At 39.6% G+C, this 18,662-nt stretch overlaps 2 protein-coding genes and 1 long non-coding RNA gene across 27 annotated transcripts; all 3 read left to right on the forward strand.

The window, feature by feature from the left end:
• The first annotated feature begins 361 nt into the window (after nt 1-361).
• LOC149712090 (uncharacterized) lies at nt 362-829 on the forward strand. The gene is made up of 2 exons (XM_089860661.1): nt 362-621; nt 700-829. The coding sequence occupies exons 1-2, from the start codon at nt 362-364 to the stop codon at nt 827-829; spliced, it is 390 nt and encodes a 129-aa protein (XP_089716787.1).
• Nucleotides 830-8,192: 7,363 nt separating this feature from the next.
• On the forward strand, nt 8,193-12,021 carry LOC149712091 (uncharacterized). 5 transcript variants are annotated; one of them, XM_089860662.1, is made up of 3 exons: nt 8,193-8,271; nt 8,341-8,450; nt 9,870-12,021. In XM_089860662.1, exon 3 carries the CDS (start codon nt 10,037-10,039, stop codon nt 11,873-11,875), a length of 1,839 nt encoding a protein of 612 aa, XP_089716788.1. In that variant the 5' UTR covers nt 8,193-8,271; nt 8,341-8,450; nt 9,870-10,036; the 3' UTR covers nt 11,876-12,021. The 5 variants fall into 5 exon arrangements, with proteins under 5 accessions (XP_089716788.1, XP_089716791.1, XP_089716789.1 ...); XM_089860665.1 differs by having other exon boundaries at nt 9,884-12,021; XM_089860664.1 differs by having other exon boundaries at nt 8,235-8,253.
• Nucleotides 12,022-15,122: 3,101 nt separating this feature from the next.
• LOC149712092 (uncharacterized) lies at nt 15,123-18,375 on the forward strand. Of its 21 annotated transcripts, none has more exons than XR_016377756.1 (11): nt 15,123-15,407; nt 15,492-15,551; nt 15,717-15,803; nt 15,922-15,934; nt 16,039-16,092; nt 16,180-16,229; nt 16,294-16,356; nt 16,629-17,042; nt 17,229-17,389; nt 17,471-18,098; nt 18,175-18,375. It is a non-coding gene; the product is annotated as an uncharacterized LOC149712092 (long non-coding RNA). The 21 variants fall into 21 exon arrangements; XR_016377760.1 differs by adding an exon at nt 16,418-16,517 and having other exon boundaries at nt 15,127-15,407; nt 15,717-15,934; nt 16,583-17,042; XR_016377761.1 differs by adding an exon at nt 16,418-16,517 and having other exon boundaries at nt 15,127-15,407; nt 15,717-15,934; nt 16,632-17,042.
• Nucleotides 18,376-18,662: the final 287 nt, after the last annotated feature.

An 18,662-nucleotide genomic window follows, 5' to 3' on the forward strand; every position in this document is an offset into this window, starting at 1 on the left:
TACAGAGACTTTAACATCCAACTCAAGGAACTCATGGAGGAACGAACCAATCGTAGAGAAAGGCAAGTCTTTGACGCCGAAAATCTTCCTGCTGGACCTTCGGGGTGGGAAATGAGCTTTGAATATAGCGAAAATTCTACAAAACGACCCAAGTCCGGATTTCAAAAGTTAAAGAAAAGTCTAAGAACTTGGAGCTTTACAAACAAGAAGTAATCTCCTGAAATATAAAAAAAATTTGGCTATTTTGAAGAATAGCACCTGCACCTTGAAAGTAGTTTGTTTGTATAAATTGACCGTGAGTCCGAGAAATATTCAGGCCTGTGCGAGTACTCGATCAAAGGCGAGTACTCTACGACACAAAATGCTCCAAATTGCGACCCACACCCGAAGAAGTGGGGATGAAGGTTTTGAGACCATGTTCCGATGGATATTCGGAAACATGCCAATTAACAACCGAAGAAGAGTGTCAAGCTCTCAAAGGACACAGTTTTGCCAAAGAGAAAGAGCACTGCAGCCAAGTGACACTTCCCAAGACCCCCTTGCCTTAGGGCTGTTGCACGCACGAGACACAACGCTTGGCTGTAACGGCAACCGCCCAAGAATGCAGCCGTTTGACAAAGGGTAAGAGCTCACTTTTCTCATTATGACAACAATTCTAGAAAATACGAACTTTTAACCTTTTCTTTTTTTACTTTAAAGGCAAAGGTTGGTGGCGGCACCAAAGGTGTTCGCAACTAACGGAACCAACACTCGAAGAATTGGTTGTGGCATACGGATAAAAGTACGCATTTTCACAAATGTAACAATTTATCTCTTGGGTATGTCGTAAATTGTTGACACACCTTATCCACAACATTTCGAACAACTCCAACCTCATTTGACATTGTTTGTTTAAGATCATTGTTTTTGTAATGATGGTTGAGAAAAATGGTTTCAAATTGTTTAACATCTTTCAAAAATTGACTTGATGGTACAATTATTCCACGATACGAGAGTTGTGTAACCCACGGAAGGAACTGCATAGTCGTGCTCTAGGACAGAGCAAACTGATTTTAAATTTAAGTTTGGGTATTTATCTACGTATTTCTTCTATAAATATTCTATACCCCCTTCTTCTCGTTCATTAAAATCATAGAGGGGCTTATTTGTTTCCGGATTCTGATTTTCGTTATTATTTCTTGGTGAAAACTGATGTTTGTAGTGAAGGCTCAAAGGTACTCGTTTTTGGTGTACTTGTTTTGGATGGTAAAAGCGCTACATTCTGAATGCAATTGGTAATATTATTTAGTTTAAGTCGAATGATTGGCGTTGAATTGAATGGCGTTAGAATTGTACTATCACAGTTTGCAGCTAAGCCAACATTGGAAAGAAAGTCAATTTCATCAACATCATCAATTTCTTCTACATCTGTTGGTTCAAATACTTTTGTAACCAAGTACTCATCATTGGTCTGTGATTGCGTGTTGGAATATCTTTGTAGGATTCCGGGGTTTTTACCCAGAATAATCATTTTAATTCGGGCTCGAGCGTTTAATGGTGTCGGGTGATCATCAAGCCCACCACGTGTTCGCAGTTGGGAAAAGAAATTTTCCAAACAGTCTTGATTTAGACGGTGTGTCAAAATATAATTAATTCCATACTTATACTTCAGATCATACCAGAGAGATTGAAGTGATTTATTGGATATAATAATTCCTTTTTGAAAAAGCTGCTAACTATTTAAAGGCACACCTTTTTTGTTGAAACATCTTATCGCTTGCATCAGGTGGTTCATATTTTCTAAAGCTGTTGTCTGCTCTTTGAAATTCACACCATACCCACTTTTGGAACCATTATTTTGGCTGTAACTATTCATGACATCGAACCAACTGTTGACGGTTTCAAGGAACTCAACAGTTTTTGTTCGCGATTCTTCTTCACCTTCATCTGGTAACGAAGGCAGTCTCTTAACAGCCGTAGCTACAGTTCCTGACAACAGTTCCGCAGCTAAGCGAACGTTTTGCCGCGGTGTTTTGACACACTCAAGGTGAAGTTTGGTAAGCTTGTTGCACATCTTCAATTCAGCTCTGTCTTGCTTAAATATTGTCACAACAAAATCTTTCTTAACAGTAACTCCTTCTAAATCAAATCCAGTGTCCAAAAACCAATTTCTGACTAGTTTCAATGCATGCGGTGCGTCAGCGAAACAGTATATTTTCTCATTCGGAAGGGCTGGGTTGTCAAACCAGGTTCTATTTATATTTATACCAAGTTCACGCCAAAGTCCCATATTCCCTCCTCCCATATCATTGACGCAAGCAACAACCGTAAATCCCGCTTTTTGCATCTCCGAAATGGCGCTTGATAAAATATCCTTTGTCATTTTCTGGTCAAACTCTAAATATATGGGTTGTTTCCATTTTCCAAATAAACGCCTAGCCATTATGACTTGCAGATATTTGTGTTTGCCAATTATCTGGTCATTTTTGACGTCGTACTCATAAAACGATTTGACGTTAACTTCGTCAAATGATAGTACAGTAAGTTTCTCTGTATTGGAGAGAGTTTGACCTATTGACTTTATCAATGAAATAACATCAGCAATCAAGCCTTTTCTTAGATCTATTTGGGAAGCGTAGCGTTGTAGATTTGATATACCATGTAGTGGAATATTTTTTTGGTCTCTCAAATAGACATACGCTCGTTTACTGAGATAACGGAGTGTGAAAGCGTTCGCTATGACTTCACGGTCCCAGTTGACTTTCTTCTTCCCCAACAGTTTTTTTATTTGACTTTGTGTAAATAGTTTCTCTAAACACACCATGTATTTTCCGTGATACTTCTCACTGTCTTTAACTTTTTTCTGTAAACGCTTTACTTCTTTATTCAAACTGCGAATAGTAGCGTTTTGACGAGCAATTTCATAGTATAGAGTAATTTCTTTCCCATATACGGCAACGTCATAACCCTCTATCTCTTACCTTAGTGATATCCCCCCTCCCCTTCCCTTCCGGGGGCAAATAGTATTCTCTAGTACAAAGTTGCCCCTAACGTAGGGGATACACAGTTCACTCCCCCTCTCAACCGAAATTACTCTATTGAAGCTTATTCTTTCGCTCTTTTTTCAAAAGCCGATGTTTAGCATTGTTTAAGTGCTTGGCTAACGTTCTTTTCTCTTTTTCTGAACGTTCAAAGTTTTTCCAGAAAATGTTACTTTTTCTTAATTCTTCTATGCCATCACAATTGCAGTAACACCGAGAACACTTAAACATTATACAGGGTGTTTCTGAAAAGTCCATCACAAATTAAGGGGCGTGTTTATGGGACCAAACTGAGCGGAAAGTACCAAAGAACATGGGGTGTACAACATTTTGTTACGGAGATATGGCCTTCCAAACATTCGCCCCTAAAACAAGGAAATATCCAAAAATGAGGAGTAACACTTAAGACCGACTAACCAGCTTGTTTAAAATTACTAGACAATTTCAATAGCCTTTAATCGAACAATTGATTTCTACCTTTACTAATCAGAAGCGTATAAATGAGTAGAAGTATGCCTACGGTGGTAATGTAAAATTAATCCCAAGTGACATGATGTTTCAAGATCTTCCCAGCACCAAGTAAAATGGTTCTGATTGAAGGGACTTTTATTAGCACAGCGTAAACAACGTTATTTTCAGGAATTAGTCCAAATGTCCACGGGCGGCATTACAAAAACGAGGCAGTCTTTCGAATGATACTTGGACATGTTGGAAGATCCCTGGCTTGTTCCTGTTATCTCAAACCGTAAAAAGCTACGCAAATCTTCATCATCACGGACAACACTCTTGTACGTTAGGTATGACCTTGAGAAAACCTAAAAGGACATCTCGAATGTATTTGAAAAACCCATCTCCAATTAAGGGGCGTGTTGTTTGTTTCCAACAGAGTAAACTCGCCCAGAGAACAATTACAATGCAGAGCCACGTTTCGGCGTTAATGGCCCACAAAGGTGGTCCCAAAAACAAGAACAAACTTTAATTTGTTTCGTTCAGTAAGTGTTTCATGTGTCATAGATAAAACGCCATGATTAATGCACGAAGAAAATGAATTTATTGACAAGTTTTAACATTTAATTGCAACTAGTTACAAAAATTGTTCAAAGTGTTCACCACCCGCGTTAAGGCACACATTAGCACGTCTTACAAATGATTCCCTTACACGTTGAAAAATGCCTGGAGTTTCGCGAATTGTTTGACAGCCGTGAATTATTCGTCGACGTAGCTCTTCAACATCGGGCACTTCAGTCTGATGAACTAAGTCTTTCAGGTGGCCCCAAAGAAAGAAATCACAAGGGTTCAGATCGGGTGATCGAGCAGGCCACTCCACAGGTCCACCTCGACCTAACCACCGCAATGGGAAGGTCGCGTTAAGATAATTTCGGACCGCGATGCTGAAATGTGGTGGTGCACCATCGTGCATGAACCACATTCTGTTTACCAAACCTAAGGATACGTCTTCGAGTAGTTCCGGTAAATCGTCCCGTAAGAACTGCAAGTAAGCCACACCGTTTAACCTGGGCTCTAGGAAATTTGGCCCAATTAAATTGTCACCCACAATACCACACCACACGTTTAAACTGAATTGTACTTGGTGACTTCTAACGCAAGTTGCGTGGGGGTTTAGCTGGGACCATTGATGTTTATTATGTAAGTTAATAATACCATCCCGTGAAAAGTTAGCTTCGTCAGTAACCAACAAATCCCGTTTGAAATCGATATCGTTTACTTTAGCCAGAAACCACTGACAAAACGCCGTGCGTCGTGGGTAGTCCGCTGGATTCAAACCTTGAACTTTTTGAACATGGAAAGGATGAAACCGGTGGCTTCTGAGGATTTTCCACACGAGCGTGTGGTTTACGCCTAATCGGCGACCAACTTGGCGGGTACTTGATTCAGGCTCGTCCTCGAAAATGGTGAGAACTTCGTCTTCTACGGCCTCTGGGATGGCTCTCGCTCTAGGTTGAGGTCCAGCCGGTTGGATTCGTCCATCTTGCCTCAAACGTCTGTCCACAGCCTCGAACGTCAGTCGATTTGGTAGTCGCCTCTGCGGAAATCTTTCCTGATACAAGCGTACAGCTGCAGCGGCATTCCCCTCGGCTAGTCCATACATTAGGTGCATATCCGCATATTCGGCATTTGCGAAGAAAGGCATTGTAACAGACTTCGTTGAATTATGAGTTTAATAAAACAAACACATGTACGTGAAACCTCTTTTATTCCTTTCTTAAAAAACATAGTGCTCTGTTTTAGTGCTCTGTTTTTTAAGAATAGGCGAAGTTCTCACTATTTTCGAGGACGATCCAAAAACAAGCAGCCGCCAATTGGTTTGCTGATTAAGAAAAAACCACACGCAACTTGCGTTAGAATTCACAAAGTACAATTCAGCTTAAACGTGTGGTGTAGTATTGTGGGTGACAATTTAATTGGGCCATATTTCCTAGAGCCCAGGTTAAACGGTGTGGCTTACTTGTAGTTCTTACGGGACGATTTACCAGAACTACTCGAAGACGTACCCTTAGGTTTAATAAACAGAATGTGGTTCATGCACGATGGTGCACCACCACATTTCAGCATCGCGGTCCGAAAACTTGTCAATAACATTTTCTTTGTGCATTAATCATGGCGTTTTATCTATGACACATGAAATACTTACTGAACGAAACAAATTAAAGTTTGTTCTTTTGTTTGGGACCACCTTTGTGGGCCATTAACGCCGAAACGTGGCTCTGCATTGTAATTGTTCTCTGGGCGAGTTTACTCTGTTGGAAACAAACAACACGCCCCTTAATTGGAGATGGGTTTTTCAAATACATTCGAGATGTCCTTTTAGGTTTTCTCAAGGTCATACCTAACGTACAAGAGTGTTGTCCGTGATGATGAAGATTTGCGTAGCTTTTTACGGTTTGAGATAACAGGAACAAGCCAGGGATCTTCCAACATGTCCAAGTATCATTCGAAAGACTGCCTCGTTTTTGTAATGCCGCCCGTGGACATTTGGACTAATTCCTGAAAATAACGTTGTTTACGCTGTGCTAATAAAAGTCCCTTCAATCAGAACCATTTTACTTGGTGCTGGGAAGATCTTGAAACATCATGTCACTTGGGATTAATTTTACATTACCACCGTAGGCATACTTCTACTCATTTATACGCTTCTGATTAGTAAAGGTAGAAATCAATTGTTCGATTAAAGGCTATTGAAATTGTCTAGTAATTTTAAACAAGCTGGTTAGTCGGTCTTAAGTGTTACTCCTCATTTTTGGATATTTCCTTGTTTTAGGGGCGAATGTTTGGAAGGCCATATCTCCGTAACAAAATGTTGTACACCCCATGTTCTTTGGTACTTTCCGCTCAGTTTGGTCCCATAAACACGCCCCTTAATTTGTGATGGACTTTTCAGAAACACCCTGTATAGCGCTTTCTTTACGAACCTTGAGCGCACAGTGACTACACTGAATCCAAGTGTTAGGCTTACCACTACCCCGATTGATTGGGCAGTCCTCAGACATACATGCCTGACACTGTGACTCACCAGCCATGGGATTGCATTATCAAAAACCCTGTGAGTTCTATTGCAAAACAGTATCACCCCCACACGGTCAGGCGCATTAAGGCCTTTTGAACGGTGCGCCTCTACGAGGAGTAGGTCCGCACTTCCTGACCAATGTGAGGATGGATGAAAGTTTACAACAGTTGGACACTAATAGTACAAAAGGTTTTTCCCGCCTAAATAACTCTTGGAGACCAAGGCCCAAGCGCTCTAGCACGAAAAATCGCGACTTATAGCACTCCTAATTTATTACCCAAAACGTTTAAACTACGCGCTACTCGATTCATTGATAAATTATTTAAGTAAAATCACATCAAAAACTTCCAAAAAACTTTCTGGCTTCCATACAGCATTCAGTAGTTCAATGCCTCACAAACACAACATGGCACTGAGAGAGGGAGAGCAACTTCTCCCACCCAAATAATTTCAAACATTTCACACCGTCACTCCGTCCTGTTAAAGCAGAAATCTGCTCGCGATCAGGGTTGCCAGATCATTGAAAACCTTCAACCCGCCAAAATAAAATTGGACACAAGCCCAAAAACCGCCAAACGGTATTTCGAAAAGAAGCCCAAAAACTGCCTAAATCTAGGCTATCCAGCCCAAAAACAAGCCAAAATTTTATCGTGAAAATTTGAAATTTGATTTTCTTTTAGAAATTTCAATGCATATTCTATACTGACACCATTTTTAAAACCCAAAACAAACTGAAACCATTTTATTTAACGATGAATTGACGAATTATAAGCCGCTCAAAAGGTTTGACTGACAGACAGCACCATTTGTCAGTTTTTTGGGCATTCTTTTTGAGAAGAAGCCCAATATGGCAACCCTGCTCGCGATTCGCCCCTAGAGTTGTACTTGTCCGCAGCCAGACTTAGAAATAAGGATAATTTTTAAACTAGTCCTTGGGACCAGTGACCCTCCTAGTGTCCCAAATAATAAACTGGTCTCCGGAATGGTCCCAGCCTTTGTTCTCCTATAGATTTGCAATTAAGAAACTGGTCCCGAGGACCAGTAACCCCCACTTTTTGAATTAAAAAACTAGGGTACGTTCAGTAACGAAAATCTCAAAGAAATCGCTGTTTTCTTGATGTTTGGTTGATGGGCTCGAGACGTCACAGTGACGTAAAAGGTTGTTGAACGGAAAAGTCACATTTTGAAGTTTGCGCTGTTTTCGAAAATGGGGTTGGGGAAACGTCTTACTGGCCCTCAAAACGTTACGAAGCGCAAATGGTTCTTGTCCACTATTAACGAGCTCGCAAATAATGAAATTGTTTACGAAAATTATGCCTATTTGAATGGTAGAAGTAGTTTTGTAAAGAAAACTAATACAATTACTGTAGGAATAACATTATTGGAATTTTATTTTTAAATCCCGCGTAAACGTTTCGTTTGTCAAGTGTTCATCAGTCAAGCGCTACGTCACGCCATCAAAAAAACCATATCGATTAGATGGTTTTTCTTATGAGCAAGCGCTGAGCATCATGACGTCAAAACCGGAAACGCGAAAAAGCGTACAGTAGTGAAAATCTGGCATCGCTTAGTAAGCGCTGTCATCAAAGGGGGTTACTGAACGTACCCTAAGTCAGGCGCGTGCAGCCAAAAGCGTGATCGAGTCAGCTATGTTCTGTGTAATGAAGCTGTCTGCTATGGTTTTCGGTATATTGGCGCCCTTTGTTGGTACAGGGTAATTTTAATGTGAGACCTTTCAGCCATATAAAGTTAAGACAATTTATTAAAGTACGCAAATTAACTTTAATCAAACAGCCATTTAGTCTTCGCCTGCGGTTCGTTTACAAATAACATTCATATCGCAGTTGACTTCATCATTGAATGAACGTGAATGAAATCAAAGTTATTGCGATTTCACAAGTTCAGTAAGTAAAATCTTTTTTCATTAATAGCGATTTCCACTGACTGCACTAGAGCACTTTAAGTGCACTCTCGGCGCGTTTTCGTCCGCCACTGGGAACACGAGTGCAACACTCGCCCAGAATCGCGTTTTCCACTGACCCCAAAAACTGCCCGAGAATTGCTCTTTCGTGCTCTGAAAAATTCGACGGAGCGACGGTGCTCGAGTATGACGTAATAAAATTAAAATGGCGGACCATGGGGTATCTCATAGAAGACAGGCTCTCGCTTATGCTTATTTATTTCTGGAATCATCTTCTTAAAGTTCTGAAGATGAAGAATACGAGGTTTTATCATTACTTTAAAGATATTACGCCTCTTCCTAAAACCAATAATTATATCAGAGACGTTGTCGATCATTATTCAAAATAGATTTTTTGAAAATTAATTGAAATGTTAATTCTATTAATTGGTTTCGGCCCATTTGCGTCAAGATATACACACTTTATTGCAATTTCGTCTCCGGCGCCAATTTTGATTATTCAGAGCGCGCTCTGACCTCTCGATCGTGTTCCACTGACGAAACTATTCTCTCCAAAACTCGCTGAGGGCAGTTACGTCATCCTGACACTGAGAGCACTCTTTGGAGCAGTCAGTGGAAATCGCTATAAGACAGACAAAAAGTTCTATCATGAATCTATATAACTATGAATATACAGCTCTATCATATGCCCCTTCTATCATGTCGATTTGGTTTGGGCGTTACCCTCCTAGCCTTTGACGCGTTTTGCGTAGCTCTAATAGCCAATCACAAGACAAGAGGAAGCGACGTTTCGAATTTGTACCCGGGAGTCCGGGACTCCCCCTCCCTTCCTCTGCTCCTAGCACTAGCAGACATTTTTGGAGGGAATATCGTTAACATTTGGTTCCGTGATGTCGCGGCGAGTTACAGAATTAAAACAGTAAATAAGTTAAGAAAAGTACGATTTAAAGATGTCAGGGGATACGGGCGCCAATGATGAATTGTTAAAAGCGATTTTAACAAGCGCGTGCGAAGTTTTCAATAACCTGGAAATTAAAACAGTAAGCGAAATCGTAGGCCTTGGCTCTGAAGAGGCTGCCTCTGCTAGCCCTTGTTTCTTCAACTACAACTTCTTGAACTTAAAAATAAGGTTTTATTAATTAATTTGTAGCAAAATACTTTTACAATAAATTAAAATAAGCATAAATTCGTCAAAGAACTCGCCAACTTAAGCCACAAAGTCATATAGCCAACGTTTCCCATCCCCTAACATTATGTTTTCTATTTTCGGCACTGACTGATGTCTCCTTTCGCTAAGCCCCGCCCAAACCTTATCGAGAGGTTAGACAGCGTAACGCAGCTGTATATTCATAGTTATATAGATTCATGGTTCTATGTGTTTAAAAAGCAAGCTACTTCTTAGATGGATGAATTCAGTCTCAAGACCAACGATGAAATATATCACTATGGCCGTTCTTCAAGCCTATTGAAACCTGGATGTTGTAAGCTGTAACTCAGTATAGACTAATTTCTTGGATACCAGTTTCATAAAAATATAAGATCATAAAGTAGTTACGATCATTTATTGGAATGTTTCGTCCAATTAAATTCATTAAAACTGAGAAGCCGGACTCTGATGAGGTGGAAAATTTGGAAACACCTTCAAACGTTTTAGTGAAATGGCCAATCATCATTAAGAACGATGATGACGAGACTAGCACTTCTAAAGAAGCAGGTTCGGTTCATCCCCCAGCGGAAGAAATTACGGAGAATCAGGAACAAAGGACGTTATCCCCATTAATGAATGACAGACAATCACACAATGCTAAGAAGCCTTTTAAATGTGACGTCTGTGGCTTGTCATTTCATTATAATTCATCTTTAATGAGTCATAAGGTGAGACACTCATCTGATCGTCCGTTTCGATGTGAACTGTGTCAGAAGGCCTTCAAAGGCAAAAGTGACTTGACACTGCATAAACTCATACACTCGTCCGAACGTCCATTTAAATGTGAAGTGTGTCAGATGACCTTCAAATGGAAGAAATATTTGACAGTTCATCAACTCACGCACTCGTCCGAACGCCCATTTAGATGTGAAGTGTGTCAGATGGCCTTCAAAGGCAAAAAGGAGTTGGCACAACATAAACTCAGACACTCATCTGATCGTCCATTTAAATGTCAAGTGTGCCAGATGACCTTCAAATGGAAAAAAAATTTGACATTTCATCAACTCACGCACTCGTCCGAACGCCCATTTAGATGTGAAGTGTGTCAGATGACCTTCAAAGGCAAAAAGGACTTGGCACAACATAAACTCAGACACTCTTCCGAACGTCCATTTAAATGTGAAGTCTGTCATATGGCATTCAAACGCAATTCTGAATTGGCATCGCATAAAGTAAAACACTCGTCCGAACGCCCATTTAAATGCCAATTGTGTCATATGGCCTTCAAATGGAAATCTTCTTTGACAGGACATCAACTTACTCACATGTCCAAAGATGATTTGTGTAACTCTAGTTATAAATCACAATATGGCCTTCAGTTGAAACTCCACAAATGTTCTGAATGCGATAAAACCTTTAAAAGATTGCGGACACTAAATGCTCATATGGTTCTTCATTCTTCGGAGCGACCATTTAAATGCGAAAAGTGTGATAAATCTTTCAAAATCAGATCGAGTCTAAATTTGCACAAGAGTAGACACTTGGAGGATAAACCATTCAATTGCGAACATTGCGAGTGTTCCTTCCAAACTAAAACGTTTTTAAACACTCACAAGAGAAGGGCTCATATGACAACTAAATCATTTCAATGCGACTTATGTGACGCTAAATTTAAAAACAAAAGTATTTTAAATCTTCACAAAATTGCTGTTCACCAGAACGAAAGGTCCTTTCCTTGTGAACCGTGTGGCAAATCCTTCAAAACCCCTTACACGTTAAAGCAACACTTCAATATGGTGCATACTGATGAAAGACCGTTCAAATGTACGGAATGCGGTTCCGCCTTCAAATGTGGCTCGCATCTGAAAAGACATAAATTGTTACACTTACGTGCTAAATCTTTCAAGTGTTCTAAATGTCATCTGTGTTTCCCTTCCGAAACATCCCGTCGTGCACACGAGACATCTAATCATTTGTATGACAAATACTTCGAAACTTCTCGAAGATATGAAAACTGTTCAAGCACTGATGTGAAACCTGTCATTTACGAGTGCTACATTTGCAAAACCGCGTTTGCAAATGAATACGATTTGTTTCAACATAAAGGTATGAGATGTTCCCTCCAGAACTTCAAATTGCGAGCTTGCCATGTTGTATTGGAAAGGTTATCTCCGAAGCAACTTGCCGAATATGGTGTTTTTTCTTATCCACGATTAAGAATCCAGATCGAAGACTTCGTTATTAAAAAGGAACCTGAATAAACACAAGCTCTTTTATTATAAAACCTGAAAACATAACCATTTATGAGCTCATATAATATGATATTCAGTTTAAGAATTTAAGGGTCATGCTTTTGTAAAAGTTTATTATTGCAACAAAATAAAAATAATTTTCACGTTATGGTCGAGAGACTATAGTCTTTAAGTGGCTTGGAAGATAACGAAATTCTTGACGTAAAACTGGTTTTATTAGGGTTTTTCTAAGTTATAAACCGCCATGTTAAAAGCTGACGGCTTTGATTTTTCGAGTGAAAATCCACTATACGCGCTTTTAACGTAGGAAAATAATTCTTTGGACGGGCTTCTATAGCGTCAGCAGCGTGATCCAGGAGGCTATGCCCAGACCAAGGAACATGTTAATTTAATAATAATTTTCACTTTTAAAAGAGATGATATATTTTCTTAAAACAACCTGATCGAACAGTTTCCATTCTAAAGTGATTAGCCTCAAGAGCCCCGTTTCAGAAAAGTTTAAAAATGTAAAATTTCCATGATTTTCATATTTTATTTTTTTTTTCTACCTTAAAAAGAGGTGCCATTCTTGAATTTTCAAATTTGGCGCGAGATTGTAGAGAAATTTTTCATGCATGAAATGTCGTAATTCTAGTCCTCTACGTTAGTAGACTGAAAGGGGAGGAGGATGAAGGAAGGGGCTGACAGTGACTCCTGAGCAAGACAAACACCTACCTCTTTTCACTAATGATTCAACCTCGCTAACGCTAGACAAGATGTTAGAAATTAGAATGCAGTCAGTTGTGGAGAGTTAAGGCCTTTTAACGGGAATCAAAAGTGCCCGCGTTTGATGGTTTGTGTCAAATGAGAGTCAAAATAGATTCTAATCCAATTTTTAATATTCAACATAATATTCAATCTTGTTCTTAAATTTTCAGAAACTTTTATAGGGGTCAAAATAAGAATTTAAACGAAAATTAAATCGTATATCTAAGGGAGGTTTGTACTTTAAAACTAGGGATGAACCGGTACCGATACCATATCGGTATCGGCACCGATACTCGGGGTTTCCCGATAGTATCGGATCGGTTGGTTCGATACCGATACTAAACCGATACTCGTTTAAAATGCGTTATATGGCGCTACATGACATTTTTAGGTCTTTTAGTAACGTAATGATGGCGATAATATCTCATTTCTATGAATTTCAATCGTGACGAGTTCTCATTTATATAAAAAGTACCTGAATTCAGTTTATCTAACTACTAATAAGAGAAAATCTTTCTTAGTACGCGCCTACTACTCCAGGGATGAACCGATACCATATCGGTATCGGTTGAAGTATCGGGTTTTGGATCATAGTGAGTAATTATCGGTATCGATCGGTATCAGTTCATGTTTGTACCGGTATCGATCGGTATCGGGTTAAGCCTGGTATCGGTCATCTCTATTTAAAACCTCTATGGAATGTCTCCTTTAAGTTTGAAATTTAAATTTTAGGGGTGTTAAGGTTAAAATCGTGCAGTTATGCACTAAAATAATAATGTTCAAAAATAGAAAGATAAGATTTAAAAAAAATGAATCGATCCGTCAACCATAATCCAAGTTCTTTAACCATAGTTTCAAGTCAGTTTATCAAAATAGTTTCAAGTTTTTAATTTCTTACGACAAGTTGCTCCTCTTCCATATTCTTCTTAAGGGTTAAGGGTTCTTTTTCTTTTTTCTCGATTTAAGGTTGAATTCATAAACGTCGGACGCAACGCAATTTAGTACAGGCAAAGGCAGGGCGTCGTACGCAAAGTCCTGTCTTTTGCGCACGACGCCCTGCCTTTGCCTGTACTAAATTGCGTTGCGTCCGACGTTTATGAATTCCACCTTTAAGAGATAATTATCATTTTTTTTCTCGCGATTTAAGGGTTAATTATTTTTTTTCTTTTAATATTTCGCGCACTCGCGCTCCTTCTCTTCTTTTTAGGGGTTAAAAAAAAGTATCTCCGAGTTTCTTTTCCGAAAAATTAAGGATTCAAATTGATTAAAGGTATCAAAATGAATAAAATAAAATCTCCGATTCTCTTTCGAAAAATTAAGGATTCAAATTGATTAAAAATAAAGGTATCAAAATGAATAAAATAAAAGTTTCGATTTAAAATTTACTCCGTACGTCTTAGGATTTCTTAAGGATTTTTAAGGATGAGCCGACAGGGTTTCGTTTAGACAGTTCAGGTGTCGACTGAGGGTGGGACAGGAGAGATATAACTTTTGGTTTCTCGTAAGGATTCTCTGGGACAATGACGTTTGTTGATTGACTTCGGTTTGGCGAATAGTGGACCATATTTATGACGTAGCCGGGAGGATTCATGTTATCAACGAATAGGCAAAACTTTTAAATCTGGGACCAAATACGGATTGGTCAGTATAAGGGTTAAAAAAATGTTCTAGAAGTTTCTCTCGGGCCAGGTACCAGGATAGTGACTCAAGGTCTTGTTGCTTGGGGTCTAAATAAGCGAGACATTTCTCTGGGTTCTTGGAAAATACTTTAGTAGCTAGGTATTTCATTTTGCACTGTGGATATAGGGGTATAGGATAGTTCTAGAAAGTTCGTTGTCAATTTTGATGGGCTAGTTCCTTTTCTATTGTACGAAAGAATTTCTTTTCGGTTTATTTTAAAGGGAAATGTTAATTAAAGGTATTTCGTTATTAATGATTGATTAATTGTAATTTTAATTTGATTTTTGAGTTAAGATGGTTATAGTTTATAATAGGTTAGCATTATTGGAACACGCAGAGTGTCGTCATGACGTAAACGGTATTGATAAAAAACAAGTATTTGGAAAAATGTGTAACAATATCATTTTTGGTTTGCTTTCAATAGTTGTAGCTGATAAGTTTATAAGATTTATTCCATAAGCTTGTCACTGGTTAGTGAGAGCTTGTCTTGAAGTGACGTAGATTAAACGTCATAGATTCTCGTAAAGCGACGCCTGTGAGGCGCAAAGCTAGGTCTCTATGTAACCTAGCTTTGTACGTGCTGACAAGAAACAATAAACTTCAGGATCTTCAGGATTTAAAATATACGTGAGTTTTTTAGCTCGAGTGCACGGGCCTCAAGGCTTTAGTTTTAAATACGTGTAGTAGGCTGGCCGCTGTAGGCAATTAGCCTTATTCCTGATCAGCGCCACTAGGCTAGTGGCGAATTTTCGAACTATTAACTGACCATAGCCAATCAGAGGGCGCCAAAAACGGAAAGAAATTCTTTTTTACATTTCTGCTTGTTTTTACTAGAGTAATTATAGACCGAGTAGCGCCGATTGGTGAAATTCGACGTCACAGATCAAAGGTTTCGGCTACGGCGGTGCACGCATTTTTTTTCGCGTGTACGTGAATAGATGGCGTTATACACTCCCTCCATCAGTTCGGAACTGCAGAACTGATTTGAAACGATCTAAATCCCACAATCCATATGTCGTCTGCTTTTGTTTCATGTAATAGGAAAAAGTACGTTAACGTCTAAGCTAAGGCAAGGCAACGGGTAATATAGGCGGCAATGGTAGGTAACATGAAGGTATGTATATATTTGTAAAGGTATTTTATCCATTAACTGAGTACACCAACAATGTGTTTATGTATATACTATTTATTCGTGTAGTGAAGAATAGGTACACCTTTGAGCGTTTTGGTTACATGCTTCGCTCGTATATGAACACGGGTACGTACATATTTCACTATTGCCTTCGATCTTACATTGCAACACTCGCGAAAGATGTGTCTGTACCTGTCTGTATATTCATGAACTGACTTGGAAAATACATTAAAAGGATCGGTTACTGTATCTAGGTAATCTAAATGTTTCTCCCTCAAACATTCTTCGCAGGACGTAATAAACTTGAGGAATAACGTTGATGGCTGTTTGAGGTTTCCGAAAGCTTTGTTTCCAGCATGAATTGCATCATGATGCAGGGTATGGTTAGATTGGGGGTCGCAAATGCTATCGAAACATTGACAACACACCTTGTTTTCAAGTGAAAAGCAAATGTAGCCTGCTAGATAGTAGACTGACATACTGTCTAATGTTACAGGTATATCTATTGGGTTAGTGCTAGTAAGCCCTAGAGTGTCAACAATAAATCCCAGGCTATCAGGACCATTACACGCATACATATCATATGATCTACTTAAGTAACATTCATCCTCAGGCGATATATCACCTTCCATGACGTCTACTTGGAGGGATGCGTTATCGGGATCAGGTAATTGATGCGAGTCATCCGCCTCTTGGTATCTTTCAAAGACTTCCAGTAATTCACGCTGAGCATCTGGAATGCGTTCTGTATCAGGCATATGCAGGACAGGATGTAGTTCTTCAACGACATTGCAGGCAAACATGGTATCCGTTGCATTACAACTCACATTATTGTCAGAGGTTAGTGTGACACTATCACGTTCCAAAGGCTCATGAAGGTTGCAATGTCTACGAGACACTGGTGGTTTTACTATGGTAGTCAAAATGTCTGGTGAGATGATATTGTTTAATAAGCAATATTCGTAATCGCTGTCTAAATGCCTTTGCTGTAGGGTATCTATTTCCTCTGTCACGTATACGACCGAACAAACTCTCTAAGGCGTTTTGATTGAATCGTCCTGGCATGATATATGTAAACCCATCCTGTCTTAGGTACTCGTCTAAGTGAAGTATTGATATTGTTGACATTATTAACCCTGTCTGACACGGTTTCCAAGAACGCCCGATTTTTATGCGTTCAATGATGGACATTACTTCTTGTAGCAGACGTCTTCTCTCTATAAGGCCTTGCTCTTGCAACAACCTCGCATGATTGCAAACCAATTGCACATCAAACGGCAGAACCAAGCAGTTGTCTTCGCAGCTTGGTCAAGCCTATTTACCTGCACAAGTGTTTCCAAGGCCGCAGCTGTGGCGCTACTTAAGACGTCTTGCGCAAGTGGAACCCTCATTTTTTGGTAATGCGATGGATTTACATGTGTCGCGGTCAGTTTTGGTTGATTGCAGGTTCACAAGTTCCCTTATGTACTTCACATCAACGGTGTCACTTGGAAGGTCATATTGAGCTACAATATCGGGTGGTATTTTCATGGTGTTGTTCAAGAGCGCTGTTCTAATATTCTTGAACACATGGGGTGGATCAGCCATCACATAAATGTCTTTACTTGGTTTGCACGGGTGAGGAAATGTGTTTCGTCTCTCATGTGCATTAACCTTGATCCCCACAAGATTTAAACTTCTAAGGTTGTTGGGACCCATGTCACTCACTAGTGAAACCACTTGCAGGCCAATATTGTCAAGAGCTTTGATACAGTCCGTGATTAATTGTGTTTGATCTCGTCCATTGACACTGTGTCCTGTTAGGTGGTACGCCAAAATATATTTCCACTTTTGACTTGCGGAGCGTACCATTATCACAGCAGCATGGGTAGCCTTGTTGGCTCCTGGAAGGGTTGCGTTACCAATTACTTGTTTCAGCCCAGCATCGTATTCAACCGCTTGCCTAATCTGGATCTCGTCCACCAGTATGACCACTTTCCGTTGCATGTCTGTTAGACATATTACATGGGTTTTAAGGATATTCAGTGCATCGTCTTGAATTCCAGGAGGTGCCTGGAACACTTCAATGGACTTTTGCAATGTTCTAATTGCGGGTAATGGGAATCCACGGTGTCTAAGATACTGATAACCTTTGTTGCCAACATTATGAAGTAAAGACAAGGATTCACACTTGGTTTGAGCTGACCACTGGCAATTACGTGTGATGTCCACTACACGTTTAATCTGATCTTCAGTGACAAGCCTCTCCCAAGCTAGTTTGTACGATACAAGCACCTCATCGCTGTCATTGCGTGTGTTGTGTGTGGCATCTACGGTTTGGGTTAGCTTATGTGCCATAGAATCATCTGGGTGAAGTGTTTGTGTCGCTTGAGTTAATGTACTATTTGATGATGTTTGACACATTATAACACTTAACGTTGATTCATTCGCTTGGATTAGAGGTTGGGTAGCGTTAGTTTCAACATATTGATCCCTGATATTGATAGATACATTGGCACCTTCAGGATCATTGTCTTGATTCGTCGTGTTACACATAGGTGGCACGCTATGGATACCAATATGATATACCATTATTAGACAGTGATACCTATTTAGGCAACTAGTATTACATCGAATCGACTGTACGACTATGAGGCTGGTTGGATGTAATTGGGACATCTTGCTATGATTGCAGTAAGAGCTGCTAATTTGAGCCTATCCAATAGTGCGTCGCGACAATAATAGTAACATGTGTCTTACCGTTATACAGGAGAGTGTATTGCTGTGAGAAGTGATCACAGATGTACGTCGCTGGAATCGGGAAGCAATTGTAGGAATGGCCAACGGTAACTTCTGTCCTTTCACACCAAAGGCGGTGGTTGCAAAATGATCCTATTGTTATAAACGCCATTATAGTAATAATAATAAATTATTGTCACATGAAGGATATTTAATAAATATTTGAGAATTATTGCTGTACTTCTATTCGTACCTTACAAACACTGAGGTTAGTCAATGGTTTACCGGTTGGCCGACCAAGAAACAAAAGCCACTTCCTATTGATATCGGGGGTTCTTGGTATCCGATACATTGGTATCCCTGAATCCGTTCTGTTGCTGCAATGCAATACAGCACACTTTCGTTGCTTAACACCTACCATGGCTTTGTTTTGAACAAATGACACAATTTTATCGCAATCAAGCTTTATTATCTCCATAACAAAATACAATGATGTCACAAACGGTTTTTAACAATTTT

The sequence above is a fragment of the Phalangium opilio genome, unplaced genomic scaffold (assembly GCF_054372755.1).
Source record: "Phalangium opilio isolate 3A_F unplaced genomic scaffold, DU_Popi_V2 ptg000011l_1, whole genome shotgun sequence".
Taxonomy (NCBI): Eukaryota; Metazoa; Arthropoda; class Arachnida; order Opiliones; family Phalangiidae; genus Phalangium; species Phalangium opilio.